This window comes from Neopsephotus bourkii, unplaced genomic scaffold (assembly GCF_033783945.1).
Source record: "Neopsephotus bourkii isolate Nb327-2 ecotype Australia unplaced genomic scaffold, CSIRO-AGI_Nbou_v1 NB_1792, whole genome shotgun sequence".
Taxonomy (NCBI): domain Eukaryota; kingdom Metazoa; phylum Chordata; class Aves; order Psittaciformes; family Psittacidae; genus Neopsephotus; species Neopsephotus bourkii.
This window is the reverse complement of record NW_026902266.1, coordinates 5,389,149-5,406,316: the sequence shown is the minus strand read 5'-3', so window position 1 is coordinate 5,406,316 and position 17,168 is coordinate 5,389,149. Positions and strand designations below refer to the sequence as shown.

General features: G+C 36.5%; 1 protein-coding gene across 2 annotated transcripts in view; it reads left to right on the top strand.

The window, feature by feature from the left end:
* The window catches only part of TOLLIP (toll interacting protein), a 30,305-nt gene extending 13,442 nt beyond the window's left edge, over window positions 1–16,863 (top strand). Inside the window, exons 3-7 of one of the 2 annotated variants that reach the window (XM_061342476.1) lie at window positions 167–349; window positions 2,241–2,393; window positions 3,730–3,820; window positions 7,653–7,673; window positions 13,452–16,863. In XM_061342476.1, coding sequence (XP_061198460.1) covers window positions 167–349; window positions 2,241–2,393; window positions 3,730–3,820; window positions 7,653–7,673; window positions 13,452–13,666 — 663 coding nt within the window. In that variant the 3' untranslated portion in view covers window positions 13,667–16,863. The remainder of the gene's footprint in view (window positions 1–166; window positions 350–2,240; window positions 2,394–3,729; window positions 3,821–7,652; window positions 7,674–13,451) is intronic. The other variant, XM_061342477.1, reaches the window with a different exon arrangement.
* Window positions 16,864–17,168: the final 305 nt, after the last annotated feature.

Genomic DNA, 17,168 nt, shown 5'->3' with positions numbered 1-17,168 from the left:
TATGTTTTAATGTGAATGCTGTTTTTCCTTGGTGGTGCCCCCCACTTTCCTGTCTATCTCAGAAATGTCTACCTCTTGTCCTTCGTTCAATATTAGGTTCTCTTTGTGAATTAATAGTGATTAACTTCTCAAGTTAATGTAAATAAAGGCTTTCTTTTCTTTCCAGGCAAAATTGGCAAAAAACTATGGAATGACGCGCATGGATCCATATTGTCGAATACGGCTGGGGTACGCTGTGTATGAAACTCCAACAGCACATAATGGAGCCAAGAACCCCCGCTGGAACAAAGTTATTCAGTGCACTGTTCCTCCGGGTGTGGACTCTTTTTATCTAGAGATATTTGACGAGGTCAGAATTGCTATATATTTTCCCCTTCCTCAGGAATGTCAGAGCTGTTACTTTTCCTTTGGTAGCTGATATGGGAATTAGCAGTGTTCCCTGCAAAAGAAGAAAAGCAAAAATGTCTTGAGTGGTGTTTAAGCTCCTCTTCAGTATCAAAATACCCTGCAGCCTTATATTTTGCCCTGTCCCTATTAAAAATAGCCTGTTTATACAGTGCTGGTGTAGTCAAAGTTTTCAGTGTTATTTTAAGTTAGGAGGAGTTTGGAAGTTTTTTCAAGCTCAAAAATGCTGAGAATCACACAGAATCCCAAGGGTTGGAAGGGACCTCAAAAGATCATCTAGTCCCACCTCCCTGCAAAAGTAGGGTAACCTAGAGTACATCACACAGGAACTTGTCCAGGTGGGCCTTGAATATCTCCAACTTAGGAGACTCCGCAACCCCCCTGGGCAACCTGTTCCAGTGCTCTGTCACTCTCACAGTAAAGAAGTTCTTCCTGATGTTCACATGGAACCTCTTATGCTCCAGTTTACACCCATTGCCCCTTGTCTTATCACTGGACATAACTGAAAAAAACCTAGCTCCATCATCCTGACACTCACCCTTTACATATTTGTAAACATTGATAAGGTCACCCCTCAGTCTCCAAGCTAAAGAGACCCAGCTCCCTCAGCCTCTCCTCATAAGGGAGGTGTTCCACTCCCTTAATCATCTTCGTGGCTCTGCGCTGGACTCTTTCAAGCAGTTCCCTGTCCTTCTTGAACTGAGGGGCCCAGAACTGGGCACAATATTCCAGATGTGGCCTCACCAAGGGAGAGTAGAGGAGGAGGAGGAGAACCTCTCTTGACCTACTAACCACACCCTTTCTAATGCACCCTAGGATGCCATTGGCCTTCTTGGCCACAAGGGCACATTGCTGGCTCATGGTCATCCTCTGTCCACTAGGACCCCCAGGTCTCTTTCCCCTTCACTGCTATCCAGCGAGTCAGCCCACAGCCTGTACTGGTACACGGGGTTGTTCTTCCCCAGATGCAAGACCCTACACTTACCCTTGTTGAATTTCATCAAGTTTCTCCCCACCCAACTCTCCAGCCTATCCAGGTCTCGCTGAATGGCAGCACAGCCTTCTGGTGTGTCAGCCACTCCTCCCAGTTTAGTATCATCAGCAAACTTGCTGACGATACACTCAGTTCCCTCATCCAGGTCGTTGATGAAAATATTAAACAGCACTGGTCCCAGCACCGACCCCTGAGGGACTGAGAGAATAAAGCTGTCAAGTATAGACTGTAGTGACTAGGGCTTATTAGCAGAAGCTAAGAGGCCACAACTGAAGCCAAAGTCTGTTTGCGTCTTTTTTGCTGCCTGTCTTACTGTGTGCAATAAAACTTGACACCACAGCAGCAGTGTGCTCATTATACAAGGGAGGCTTTTGGGTACTATTTTGTGGGCTTGCTTAATTGGTTGAAGTGTCTGATTCATTGCTGCAACAGAGGTGACAGAGCAGTACTTGCATCTACTCCTGAATTCCTGGAGTTCACAGCCCATTGTAGTAATGTAAACAGAAGCTGTTTACATTCATTTAGTGGCCTCTGATATAATGTCAGTAGATGCATGCAGACTATGCTGCAGTTGTCATGTATTTCTAGAAGTGTTCTGCTTCAGATTTTCAATTTCTTATTTAATACCTGTAATCAATCTATAATCCCACTTAAAGCATCATTCATTTTTGAAAGGAGATGGCTAAAATATGACTGATACTTCAGTAGCTGCAAAAGGAGTAACCTAAAAATGGCAAAGTGAAATAGCATAAAAGTGAAGGAAATGTTAGTAAAAAATGATTTTAATATTTTTCTATATTTATTTCAGGAGTGTTAACTTTATATTTTTATTATATTCAAGCGGGCCTTTTCAATGGATGACCGCATTGCTTGGACGCACATTACGATTCCTGAATCTCTGAAACAAGGAAATGTGGAGGATGAATGGTATAGCTTGAGTGGAAGGCAAGGTGATGACAAGGAAGGAATGATTAATCTAGTTATGTCATACACGGTAAGTCAAGTTTCGGGTGAGAAGAGGGAGGGAGAGCTTTTTGTCCAGTGGAAGGGAGATATTTTAGATTGAAGTAAAAGTAGTTTCTTACTTGGTGTTTATGTGTGTTAGCATTTAGAATAATTATACTTTGGGAATAGCAGTCAAAAGTGCTAATTTAATTAAGGCTTTTTGGTGATGTGGTAAATGGGTATGTATTTATCTGATTTTGTGATGACAAAAATACAGCTTGCTCCTGTGCTAACAGAAGTATAAAAAAGAAATTCCTAGTCAAATGGTCCATTGTAATTTCTAATTTAATAATAATAATAATAATTATAACACAGCTTTGTGGAATCTAACCATAACTTAATTTTCTTTTCCCTTGAAACTTTAGAAATTGGTATCAGTTTTAAAGCAAAAGTAATGGAAACTCTCCTCTGTCTTAGGTTTTTCTTGGCTATTTTGAATTTTCTTTCCAATGGCTTCGTTTTCTACTTCCATTCTTGTTCATTTTGTGCTCCTAGTCATTAACTGACTTACATTGGTCCATTTAGCAGCTCATGGAGTGTCTTCTTACCTGTCACCTTTCTCTTAAGTAGCAGCCCTGTATCATGTGCAGCCCTGAATACTTCCTATTACACTTGTACATCATCAAAAGCTCCAAATTACTTTTGAGCCAACAACTAGAAACTGATGTTCCTAGCTGTTTGAAATTCACATTCTGCACCATATCTGAGCAGTTATTCCATCACCCCTAGCAAAAATGAGTTTGGGATATACCTTTAAAACTGTCTGCCCATGGATGTACTGTACACAGAATCTGACCATTTAGTATTTTCCAGGATTAAACTGAACAGGAACTGTGGTAGTAAGAGGGAATGGAGTTAAACTGATAACTTTGTTTAAAGTGTTAATTTACGTCAAAAATAATTGATTTGAACTATAGTTTATTTCTAGGAGACTTACACTGCTTATAATAAAACTTGGTTTTGCTCTAAGATTTAATTAATGATGAATATGTTGTATATTCATTTCATAAGAATAAAGCATAAAAACTGATTAAACCTGTATTTTAAAATAATTCACTTCAGTGACAAAATTTATCAAACTGTTTCAAAAGGCTAGTTTGACATGATGTGTTTGTATTGATTTACAGGCAAGTTAACTCATTTAAAAGGATGGTGGTTCAGTTAATTTGCCAGAGATTTTGCTTAATATAATCACTGAGTATACTCATTGTAGCATGGAACATGGGTTTGCAATATGGCAACTTGCTTGCAATTACTGTTTTAATTGCCGATTTAGTTTTTTTTCTATTTCTTGGGTGGTTCTGATCTGTGCTTTTTGTGTCAAGTCTTTGCCAGCTGCCATGATGATGCAGCCCCAGCCAGTAGTCCTGATGCCCACTGTGTATCAGCAAGGAGTTGGATATGTGCCTATAGCAGGTATGTTCTCTCTCCTTTAAGACTCAGAACTTCCAGGTGAAGGATTTTGCAGAATTAACGACCAAATTTCTCCTGCTTTTTCAGAATGTAAAGACAACTATAAATTATTTTATCTATAACCAGTGTTCCCATATTTTGGGGAGGAGAAGAGTGAGCAAATTAAGTGTAGTTCTGCTTTCAGTCTTCTGTTCAAGGGAGCATTGAGAGCTTGATTAAATGAATTAAAATGACTATCAAATTGGCACAAGTAGATTGAAGGCTTCTCTTTGAGTATTTATTTTAGACTTATGTCAGGTCACTGAATATCTAGCAGGCTGTACTCTGATACAGTGTGTGCCTATTTAAGTGGTAGCAATCCATGTGTGAAACTTCAGACTTCAGGAAGTGCACCAAATGACTTGTGTTGTCAGAACTGCAGCTTGAATAGCCCATAAAAGGATTTAATCTTCTGTGGTCATTGAAGATGCTTTGCTGGAAGCTTGCTTTAGACCATGTGTATAGTGCAGTAAATGAAAAATGTTAGGGAACTCTCGGGTAGTTATCTAAATACATAAAAGAAGACCTAAAGCAGGTTTTGTCAGTTCTCTTGATTTATGCCAAGTAAGTTTTGGACTTGTATAGAAAGATGTTAAGTTTTGTAATTTTTCTAACAAGGATGAAAAGTTAAAAGTATGTAAATAAGCTTGAATTTGCCCTACTTAGATAATTAATAAGTAAAGTTGTGGGTTTTGTGTGTTTCATCTATAGCTTTTAAAAGCTGTGGCTTGTTATAAGGATATGTATTCAGTAATGTGTGTCTTTCTTAGGGAAAATAAGATGCAAATTTACATATTTTGAATTTCTTTGTACACAAGTGTATGAGTGAGTGAGAGAATGTGTGGGACGTAATTGTAGTGCTAAGAGCTGACACAGATTACAGATTTTTTTTAAGACTCATGATTTAATTTAAAATTTCATTCTGTGTAAAAGCAAACCCCCTCAAAAGAAGGTTTGATATGTAATGTAAAGAATCATACTTCCATGTTTAGAGAGTTGTTAGGGCAAAACATGGAAAACTTGGTTATGTACTTTATTCACTTACGACAACATGCAGTTTGCTTAAATTAAAGTGCTTTTCTGTCTATAGCTGAATTGTCAGGATTTAAGCCTTGCTTGCTTTGCTAAGGAACTAGTTTCAATGTGTGCATCCTGAAGTGTGATTCCATTGTGGTAAGCCAGACTTCTGTGTAGCTGTTCTGTTTGAATTAGATGCCATATATTTTTTTCTTGTAGGTTCATCTCATCCCTATATACTGAACTTCAAACATACCAGCTTGTGTCTGGTTAAAAGAAAAATAGCTGGGTGGTACTTAACAGCAGTGTAATAGAAGATGCTGTAGCGTTTCTTGAACAGATCAAAATGAAAATATTTGTCTTGCAGAATTACTGTGCAGAGTACAAACAGTAGAAATGAAGTGACTAGTTTCAGGCCTGATTAAAACTAGGCCTATAAGTGAACAGGTAAAGCTGATACTAGGCCTTCAAAGCTAAAAAAATATCCAACAGTGGTATATCTTGGTGTTCAGCTTTTGGTGTTCTGTAAGTTTTTCATTTCGCTTTTCAGTAATACTTACCAAATCTGCTTGGACAGGTGAACAAATAATATTTAGCAAGTGCTAGTAATGCCTCACATTTTAGCATGTAAGAATTTGCCTTTATGAAACAATTTTATTGATCTGTATGTTGGAGCATTGCCCTCTGCAAAGATTCAGCATGCTTGTTTTAATTACCGCTATGATAGTCTTCTGCATTAAAAAAAAATCCTGATTCTATGACTTGTATTTTTAAAGCTTTGCAGAGTCTCACCCCTGGATTTGAACTTTTATTTTGTTGTTCTGGGAATGCTTGAATGTACCTCCTTGACTTTACAAGTCAAACTTACTACAAGTGATGCTTGACCTAATTTTGTTTTAACATATTACTGTACTTCGTACTTGCTATTCAAGAATTTCTGTGGGCACCATCAAAATTTCTCAAAAGCACTTGTGATTTTTAAAGCTTTTGCCTGTTCACTAATCAATGTCTCATAATATTAGATGGATGGTTGGGTTTGGATTTTGAAGGTGACTTCAGAATACCTCTACTATTTCATATATTTAATGGTATAGCTTAATTTGAAATTAAAATAGTAGTTAATATGCATCTTGGAAAATGTAGTACTGTCACTATATAGGATGTTTTTTATATACTGAACTAGATGATACTTCTGAATTCTTGTAGGGCTTTTGGAAAGATGCATGCAAATTGCAGGCTTTCCCTTCCCAGCTCAATTGATCCTATCTTCCGGGGGAACTCTCTTGCTCCACTTTCTTTGGAACCCTGTACAGTTTCCTCTTTTTGAGGCTGCTTCAAGAAGGGCAATGGTAGGACATCAGTAGGCTCCACAGGAGCCTGAACCTGAGCTCAGTCCATGTTTTTCACCTGTCTGGTTAAATGAGTGTCATCAAATAAGCAAGTTCTATTTGCTTGTTCAGAAGAGTGGAAGAGCAGCACCAAATAGTTTATTACATCTGAAATGGAAGGGATTCTGATGTTGGCAAGACTGTTAGATTCTAAGTATTATCTATAGTGGAAATACAGTGGGTGGACTAAAATGCTGGTGCAGACAGTTGAGCAGTTATTTATTAACTGTCCAAACTGTGCTTAAACAGAGATCGTGCTCAGTCAAATATAGCTGTGTTATGAAGGCCAAGCTGTTTTTTCTCTAAGGGAAGATTTCTGTTCAAAACTTAGTATACGTAACTACCCTTCTCATTAAAGTTAAACCACCTAATTCCTCCCATACCTCAGCTTGTGTATGATTGAGATAAATAGTAGTAGCAAGCACTGGGGTAAGCAGATGAAGCTTGAAATGCCAGCACAAGTAATGCTCTTTTTCCCACATTTGATGGTAAATGTTACAGACCTGTGATGAGAACAGAAATAGCCGTAGAATATTCTAGTACCATGTTACTTAATTCCAAATCTTTAAAAAAAAATAAACACTTCTGACAGCAGCACTAGTTGCTACAAACTGACTGCCATGGATTTGGTTTGGGAAAATTTGAACCTACCAGTCCTCTTGCTTTTCTAGAAATTGAGTTTGTCTACCTCTATTTCTTTTTCTAAAAATTACTTAATTTAGACTGTAGGATATTGTGGTATACTGGTTGTGTACAGTCTAAGCTGATCTTACTGATAATGTATCAAAGAGAGTAAGCAAAAAAATGAGTTCAAGAAGCAAGCTACATTTCTTACCAGCTAACTATTCATAGCCTACACAGGAAGTGTATTTGTACTTCTAAACACCTGTGTAAAAAGTATATTGAGAACCTGTATTTCAGAGTCCAGAATACAATTTATTTTTTTTTTATTGAGGCAAAGCTGTGTGTATATGTACATTACTCCTTTAGGTGTCTGTATTGAGTTTAGTAGGTGAGCTTGTGTCGTTTTTGCTGTTTATTCAGAAAACTGTAGATGTATATTGTCCTTTGTGGGCTATAAAATATAATCCTTGCTACAAAGACCTGGTGTGTTACTTGTTTTGAAAACATTTCTTCTAATTGATATTTCTGTAAAAAAACAATCCATTTAGGAAACTTGTTGAGAGCCTGAGGCAGATCAGTTGGGAGACTGAATCCCAGCAGTGTTGGCATTTTGACATTAGGTAGTTTAGGTTTTATCCAATTGCCTCAGTTTATCCAACATTCACCTTTGGACACTAAATGATTCATTTCCTTTTGAAAATAGATTAATATTTCTTTCCCGTATCTTATTCCTTTCCCCTTGCCCCTCCATTTTCACTTATCTTTAGGGCTTGAATACTTTGCTCTGGGTAAGTTTCCAAGCTCTTTTGTCACTCCCGTCATCATGAACTCAAGAATCTTTGCATGAACTCATCCAAACAGCTTTAGTTGTTACAGCAGACTGCCATCACAAGGCATTGCCACTTGAATGTCACAATAGAACAATTTAATGCATCTCCTGGAAATTGTTGAAGTCCTTCTAACCTGTTGTAAGCTCTTTAAAGGCATGTGCTCAGCATCAAGCTATTAATGATTAACATAATTGGTGATAATGGTGCTGATACATGAAATATGATGTTAATATTCTTCTGAAGGTGGTGTGTGGCAGTGAGCTATTCTAGGTGATAGTACTGGTTTCCTAGAAGAGAAACAGATTTTACAGTTGATCTGCTACTGCAAGGTTTGGAGAGGAGGCAATGTCACAACTTTTTATAAATTTGAAAGTAAAGAAGTCAGTTGTGCAGTAACATTGAGAAGGCAAGCGGCCTTCTGTTAATCTTCAAATAAGCCTTTTTAATATTTAATAAAACTATAAAAAATAACACTTTATTAGTATGTATCTTTTATGCGCATTTGTTTTAGATACATGTCAAGTTAAGCATCTGACTAGTATTTTAAAGGCAAATTATGTTACAGGAAACCATTTTGTCCTTCTGTTTAGACTTAACTACTATGACCCCTTTGATTTTGAACTGTGCAAAGATATTGTGACATCCTTAACTTTGATAAAAGCATTGGTTTTCAATCCTTCAGTACTTCAAAAGTATGTTCAGAAAATTCTAGAACTACTCCTTGTGAGATAAAATGTAATTTCTTGATGCTTTAAATTTCATAAAGGTGCTGTAAATAAAACTGATGTGGTTGTCACAACGTATTTGGTTTATTCAGAGCAGTGCAATTGTAGAGTTATTCTGTGGGTCCATCTGCTTCACTTTTCTAGTAGTTTGCAAAGAAGCAACACTTTAAAAATTGAGATGGTGATGTGCATATTTTAGCACTTTTTTTTTTTTTCTGAAGCAAATGTCACCAAGACCTGTTTGTTTATTTTAAAAAAGGAGATGCTGATTTCTTCATTTAAATGAAAGAATTCGTGCTGAGAAAGTTCCTGAGTTTAATCTGAAAGGGTCTGTTCACGGGAGAGAAAAATGAGCTAAGAAATTAAACATAGGTCATTTGACTGGACAATAAAATAAAATGTGTGTAATGCCTTGTGTGCAGTTAGAAAATGTTTACCCTTTTAATTCTGCTTTGATGCTTCCATTGCTGCTTGTAGCAATTGACTTGCTATTGTTCATACTTGTTTCATGTACTGGAATGGCACTGCTTATGCTAGCATGTTTGCCACTGTCATTTCACTGAATTGGACAACGATGCTTCATTCTTCTGACATGTAACACTTGCCTAACATCCGAGAGCAACACAGGAGTGTGCATATCCACTGATAAAGGATTCTTACGTGGTTTAGTTTAGTTTAACCTGTTAGGGAAAGGAGGCGCTCAGTATGTAAAGCAGCTTTTTCCTGAGCATTGATAATTTTGAGGTTTTGTGTAACTCTCTTGAATGAATGCTATGTATGTATATTTGCTAATTTTAGTACACAGTTCTTTAAGCTTATGCTTAAGTCTTGCTTACTGTTTTGTAAATCAGAAATACAGATGCTTTTTAGCCTGAGTGTGTAACAAAGCAACACACCAAGGTACTCTTTGAAATTGGTATTTGTAAAATTTGAATATTGAGTTTTATGGAAAGTAAGCCTCTACACTGTGGAGATATTCATTAAGCATCACTGATACTAACCTTCACTTGTATACAGTGTAGTTGTAGGCAGCATAAATTAATTTTAGAACTGTAAGAGCTGAGAAAATGGAGTTTTAAAATCATTAGTGAAAAACAATGCGGTGCAGATGTCTGACTTCATAATTACCTTGTTTTGATGAAAGCAGTAAAAAAATCTGTGTGCTGGTTTGGTGTGGGTTTTTTGTTTTTTCTTGACTGTAACAAGACAAATTATTGGTAACCTGTTAGGATGCTATAGTCCTCAGGAAGTGAGCCTCTTGTTTTATTTGGATTAATATGTTACACTGACCTCCTGTATGGACAGTTCGCACTCAGGCTGGTAGTTGATGTTAGGGTGCTGATGACTTGCTAAAGAATATTAAGAAGCTTGTGTTAAAAGTGAAACGTAACTTCAGTTTCTCTGTTCTTCCAGGTGCTTTGCAACTTCATTTTTTTAGAACATACATATTTTTTTCACCTGTGGTAAATGCTTAGATTGTAGGAAGTGTGAGGAATGAGTTGAGGTAGACTGAAATGCTGCTGGATATAATTATTGAATGGAGTGCATTGCAGTGTTGGTGAGGACTGCACAGTGGTTTGCACCCAGGGTGCACACATGGTCTGATTTGCCATATGTTCAAACATACTGTGCCAGACAGAATTCCAGTGACCATAGTTCAAGTGGCATTAAGAATCTCTAGAGCTAAAGTTTACGCTGTTGCAGAAGAAGTGATAGATAATTGCTTGGTAGTTGGTTGGTGGTGGTGTGATGCAGATGGCTGGGCAAAGCCATAGTTCTGTTGTGTAGGTAGTGAATTTATGGTGAGACATTTCTTTAGCTGCTAGCATGAACATTTTTGAAGAGATGCAACATGTATGACTTAAAGCATCTAGGTTCCTTTTCTGCTTCTAATAAAAGTTAAGATGATTACAAGCAGAATTGTAGAATCAAAATAATAAAATATTGGTTAGTATGGAGTGCTTGCTATTCAAGATTCATTCCTTAAGATACGACAGAAGTGCAAGTTGAGGAAAGAAATAGCAAAAAGAACATTAAGTAAAACCACAGTTGCAGTGCGTACAGTCGAACTATATTCAGTTATCATACCTTGTAAGCCAGGGTTGATGTAAGTTATGATGAGTTTAGCAGATCCAACCTTGAATGTGAATTTTAATATAGCATTTTTAAAGCTGACAGAAAAGATAATAATGGAGATATTGAAATATTTGTACAAGTTAGAGTGATGAAATAATTACAGGTTAAAAAAATCTCAAAGAGACAGTGTAAGTATTGAAATTCTCTTTGCTTTTTCTTGGGAAGTTCTTAAGTCTAAATAGAAGTAGTATAGTATAGTTACAATATTTTTGATGTGTAAGTACTTTAGTCATGCTAAGAGAGATTAGACTGTAAAAAGGCACACTTGAAAATTGGCAGTTGTAGATCTGCTTTATGGTGTTACGCTTTTTGATCAGCTAATCAGAATTCAATAGAAGGAGCTTTTGATGTACTCCTTGGTAATGTATGAAATCTGGTTAAAAAAGTATTTTATTTTGAAGAGTTATAATAGTGATGACAAAAATAGTTAACCCTCCATTTAACTTAAGGAGAAGTAATGGAGGTCACAGAAAGTTGAACAGGTAAACTAAAAGCTATATTAAAAATGTTTAGCTGCTCTAACTAAATGTATGCCAAATTTAAAAAAAAATTTAAAAAATGGCACTCTTGTGTAAGGAGTTGAGAACTATTTGTTTTAAAGAAGCAGGGAACCTGGTATTGTTTAGGTAATTGACTATAAAGATAGAAGTATATAAGGGAATACAAAAGAAACCCCAAAGAGTTTGAATGTGAAACCATAATGGGAGAAGAAAAAAGTGTTTGGGTTTGTCCTTCTTAGGATGGAATATGAGGGCTGCTTTTTGTTTTGAGGTGAGGTGGGATGGGGTGTTGGTTTGTTGTTTTTTGTGCAGAAAGAGCTTCAGATTTTAGAGTTTAACAGTAATTGTTAAAGTGATCAGTAAAAAATTGCAGGTAAGATAACATTTATTCCCAGTATTGTATTTAGGATTTTTTTACCAAATGCAATATGTAACCTGTTGCTTAAATAGTCTTGCTTTCAGAGAACTGGGGATAGCAGACTGATTTCTTTCAATTTTATTTCTTGTTTTAGACCATTCCAAAGTAATCATTTTTCCTGTTGTATAAACTGATTAAAACCTATGGAGATTTGATTTAAAACAAAAGCTAACTAGGTAAACTTTAGGAAGAGGTGACATGGTTACGTAGGGAAAGCTTATACCTTAGGAATTATAGGTGAATGAGTATGTTGGTAAGAACTATGTGGTCTTTGTGTATCACCTAGTCAGTTGCATTTTTGAAAATGTTATCAATGTTATCTGCTAAGGACTCTTCCTGTCATATGATATTCTGATGCAATAAAGGTCCTTTTGTGGTTTAATTGCTATTTGAAGAGCTGATAAACAGATAAAAATAAGTGACAAGTCATCCCCTAATGGAGGGAGGCCTTTGGTGGGGTTCATCGTATTTTTAAAAAACTAATCAAGGGAAGAGGACTAATAGCCAATTTATCAAAACAAAGCCTCAGTGCTTTTCTGAGTCTCTCTGATGATGGCAGCTGGTTGCAGAAGGATCTCGTTATAGTAAAAGGGAAATAAAATCACTTAATTGAGGTAGTAAAATGTTACATGTAAAGAAAAATCTTAACTTGTCATTTCTTGGTTGGTCATTATCATACGTAAAGATCTTTGAATTATGGTAGACTATTCCATGAAAATACCAGAGGAGCAGTGTTTGAAACAGTGGGTAAAGTGGTTGAAAGCAAATAGAGAACAAATACAAAAACCTTATCATTTTGCTGTATGAAGTGAGGCCATGTTTGCATCTAGATGCAGGTAATTCTTCTTGCTCTACCTTAGTAACAGTACAGCACAACTGGAAAAGCAACACACAAAGGTGTCTGACTAAAATAATCAGGGGTCTGAAACTATTGAGGGAAGTGGAATACAGCATTTTCAGAAGTGATAACAAAAGACTTTAGATGTATATACTATATACCTGGTTTCAGTTTTATAAAAATAAATGCTAGGGTTTTTTCAACAATGGATCTGTGCTTAATTAATGATGAAAGTTAAGTGATGAAAGTGACCTTCTGCCTAGTATTTCCTTTTAACAGGAATTTGAAAATTCTGACTTTAATTTTACACAGACATGCAAATAGTTCGTGGAAAATGTCACATAAATTTTGTCCTCTGGCAGAAGAATAGGGAAGAGCAGTGTATACTCCTATGGGTATGAAAGGAATTGCTCTTTTGCCACTTTGTGACTTTGCAGCTGAACTGTATGGAACTTTTAACCAGGGGAAAAAAATTTCTTTAAATCTGCTTATGAGTGTGATCCAGTCTCTTAGTGGACACAAGTACTTTGTGTTTAGTTCTTTTTTGAATGCAATGGAGATTGCATTCGTTGAATTTCTGAGTATGTTATGTATACTGCTGATGTAAACCCATGTTTTTAATGGTGATATAAATTCACTAGGAAGTAAAAAATGATGAGAATGGGTACAAAAACAACCACACCCTTCTGTGATGTGCTTCGTGTTTGCGTGGTGGCTCATATGTAAACCTGGTCGATGGCAAGTTTTACCTAAGTTCGAGCTGTACATATTATGATAGTGTAGTTTACCACTTCTGAAACATAAGTTATGCAGGGACTTTGTTCCCAAAAAACGTATTCTGATTGCAACAGCCTAGGTATAATCTCAGTGATTTTTTTTTTTTTCCTGGACAACATAGTATCTAACAAAAAAAAAAAAAAAAAAGCTGAAGTTGCTGGGTTGGGGTCAGTCATGAGCTGCTTTCTTCTTCATATCCATTGAACTGGGGTTTGTTTTGGGTTTGGTGTTGGGTTTTTTGGTTTGTGGGTTGTTGTGTTTTTTTTTGTTTCCCCTCACTCATGTATGTTTTGATTTCTTTTTTCCTTTTTTTTCCCCCCTTGTTTTTTTTTTTCCCTGCAGGGATGCCTGCAGTCTGTAATCCAGGCATGGTACCATTGGCAATACCACCTCCTGCGGTCAATCCTCAGCACCTGTGTAATGAAGAGGACCTGAAATCTATTCAGGACATGTTTCCCAACATGGACAGGGAAGTAATCCGCTCAGTTCTTGAAGCTCAGAGGGGGAACAAGGATGCAGCTATCAACTCATTGCTTCAGATGGCTGAAGAGTCTTAGATCCCCACTTCCTGCATAGTCCCCATCCTTGATGCCACTTATTTTTACTTGCCAAGCCAGGGATTTAGCTAGAGGAATAATTTCCCAACGGCTTTCTGTTAGTGCATCCTGTGTGAAAGATTATACCCCTTTTCTCCTTGGACATTTGGATCTTTTTCACTTCTTTCTCAATCTGTACATACTCAGTTTAGCTTATGCCCTACAATCTAGCATGGAAGCTCTTTACTATCAGCTGTGCCCTGTGTGGCTGTACTCTGATGGGGTGGGGAGTAATGCTGCTTTTTTTTTTCCTTTGCCCCTTTTCATAAATTTGTTCTCACAAAGTAACTGTATGCAGTACAGGATTTACTACTGCTTGTTAAATTTAAAAGGAAAAAAAGAAGTCTGTGGAGGTTTTGCTCTTCAAATATAACTGATGTACTGAAGTATTTAGGTTTCATCAAGCAGCCTGTTTCTTCTAGAATTTAAAAGAAAGACCCTTTCTTTGTCCTATGATGTTTCATTATTGCCGTGATACATTTAAGTTTCTGATTGAACATTTTTAATAAGCTAAATATCTTAGGTTGCACTGTTGCTATTTGTAATAAGCATTTTCTGTTCAATCTAGTCATTGGGCACCAAAGCAATATGGTGTGCATTTTGGGCTTTATCCTCCCATATAGTATTGTTATGTATCTGTAAAATCTTTACAGGTAACTTTTAACTTGTACAGTAGGTATTGCTGTAGCAGAGAACAGGATTGAGCCCTAATGTACTCCCACAGTTAGTTGCACTCTTAACTGCTAATAACATTCCTATGGCTATTTCAAAGGATAAGTGCAGAAGGAAAGATTTTTATACCTAGATAATTACTGAAGCTGTAAACAATTATTGAAGGTGTTGTTTTGCATTAAAAAAGCAATACCCATTAAATAAGCCCTATTACACCTGTATTTTAGCAAAATTATTATTTTATATCAGTGGAAAACTTACTGTATTTTTTCCTGTAATCTGAAATAAGAAGCATGAAAAGTTCCTTCAGAATCTTTGAATGGCATTATGAGTTGCACAGTGACTTAAGACTGCAGTTGCTGTAGCCAGTTTATCGTTATTTAATGCACATGGAAATAAATTCTTTGTGAGAGAAAATTTGACATATCTGAGTTATAGTCTGATCCTCAGACGAGGTTGGAGGTTGCTTGTATTTATTGTTAATATTATTTTTTCAGATAACAGTTCATTTTGGAGCTGCAGAATCTTACAGTATGCACCAGTTACACCTGTTGGATAAATTTCTGCAGTATGGTTTTGTAGATGGTAAAGTAATGCACTTTAAATAGTATGCACCAGTTTATTTTTTCCAGTGATGTGCAATGTTTATCTTTTTAATGTTTGATTTCAAATACTTTCTATAATAGCCATAGACCTTTATATTTTCAAGAGTTGGAATGAATGTACACTGGAAATCTGGGCTCTTGCGTGATTCATGAGAACATTAAAGCCAGGTTTGTAAGGAAAAGGGACCCATATTCTCTTCACCATGTTTCATTTCATGTCCCGTGCTTAAAATATTTTCTTATCTGTTGAAAAGCCTTTTTTCTCCCCCCACAGGAGAAGCCTTTAGGTAGTATTTGTAATAGAGCATGAATATTTATTTTTTATTATTAAAATTGGTACCGAAACTTTTAAAATGCAGCACCAAAAAATCATCCCAGTTTCTGCCCTTTTAAAGCCATCTTTTTGTAATGTATGATTTTGTTATGAATCCCTTACCATCTTAAATTTATTGTTGAAAGCATGTCTTTATACGTCCTCCAATTGGCTTTTCAGTAATGAGATTCAAGGCTATAGTTTCTGTGCTTTAGTTGTAGAGTCACCACATTTTTATTTTCTATAATAAAATGAGTGTTACTCAAGAAACTACTCTTGCCCCTTCCCTACAATCATGGTAAATTTTGTGACTGAGTTAGGTATAGAGGCATTTGGTCTTTATAGCACAAAGATTTGTGGCACTGTCACCCAAATGGGTAAATGATGGTAAGGAGTAAATGCTTAAGTATCTTCAGGAAGAGTCCCTTGCTCTAACTTTTACACAGATAGAATGAATTGCTAGAGACAAAACAATTCAGGGAAAATGTATATATTTAAATTTTTATATTAAAACATTGGGATCCATAATACAGCTTTTTATAAAAGCAAGTGGTCATGGTTCAACTTAATGGCTGGTAAATTGTACTGCATCCTATTACAGCTCAATTTCAAGCACAGAATAAACACCTTTTCAATCCTAACCACCAGAAGGGGTAAGTGTGAATGCTAGGTTAGCCAGGTTTATTCATCGACTAGGCTCTGGGCCTCTGTGGGCAGCTAATGGTCTTTGTTTTGTTCTAAGTAAATGTTATGCAAAACAGGGTATGAGTTGACGATGGGATATGTAGGAGTAGTATGGCTGGTAGATGGATTTCAACATGCTACACTATTTAAATACTGCTCTGGGGATGTTTTTTGTCTTGATTTAATTAAATGTTAATGCTGAAACTCTTATGTCAAGGTGTGCTACTTTATCTTGTTAAAAAGAACAAAAAACGGATTGTAAGCCTACTCAGCTTTTCACCATAAATGCCCTCTCAGTCAAACTATTCATTGCCAGGTTTGTGTTGGAGAAAGATGAAAAAAGGCAGGGAGTGTTTAGTTATTCTGGGGTCTGTAAAACAAAAAGTCTAGGTCTGTGGAACTGAAAGTCTGTGTCTTGATTTAAAATAAATGTCATTCATTATGATTGTAGCTTTTGACAAAATGCTAATTGGATAATAATGTGTTTGATGCTGCTCTTCTGCTCAGCTTCAAGCAGCTTGGAGCCAAAGCCAGCTGTATAAGACAGGCATCTGCTAAAAGTTAGTGCTCTTTATACTAGCTTGGGTCCTGCCAAGAGCCTAATCTTATTAAAGTAGGAACATTTTTTTGTCTAGCTGGATCCTTGCTACTTTCTTCTCTACTGCTCTTTGCATCTGCTGATGGTACTGAATGTTTTTTTTTCCCTAACAAATGTTATTGCTTGTTTGGTTGATATGTAATACCATACAGAGGATGTTTTTTGCTGTAATAATTCTGAAGACATTATTTCTCTGTATCGAGGTCCGGTGTCCAAATGTTTCTTGCACTCTGAAGTACATAAAGTTTTTCATTCTAAGTTAATAAATGTATCATCTAAATGAAAATGTATTGTGTCTCTGTTGGAGAGCACCACAACGAGTCTTTTTCTGTAGACTGATCTAGAATTCAGGTATTGATTACTGACTTACTCCGTTTTGCCCATTAGGTAATAAGTTGCCCTGCTTCTTGATGTGGTCATCTGGTGGACTAGTACAGTAATGCGCAAAAGTATTTTAAGCATTCATCTTTAGGTAGATGGCTGTTTCTAACTCTTCTACATGCTACTTTCTCAAGAAACTGTCACAGTATTGCAGGTCTAGAGGACAAAGAGGCAGTAGTGAGGTTCCCTTGTTTAAAGGACAGTGCTGGA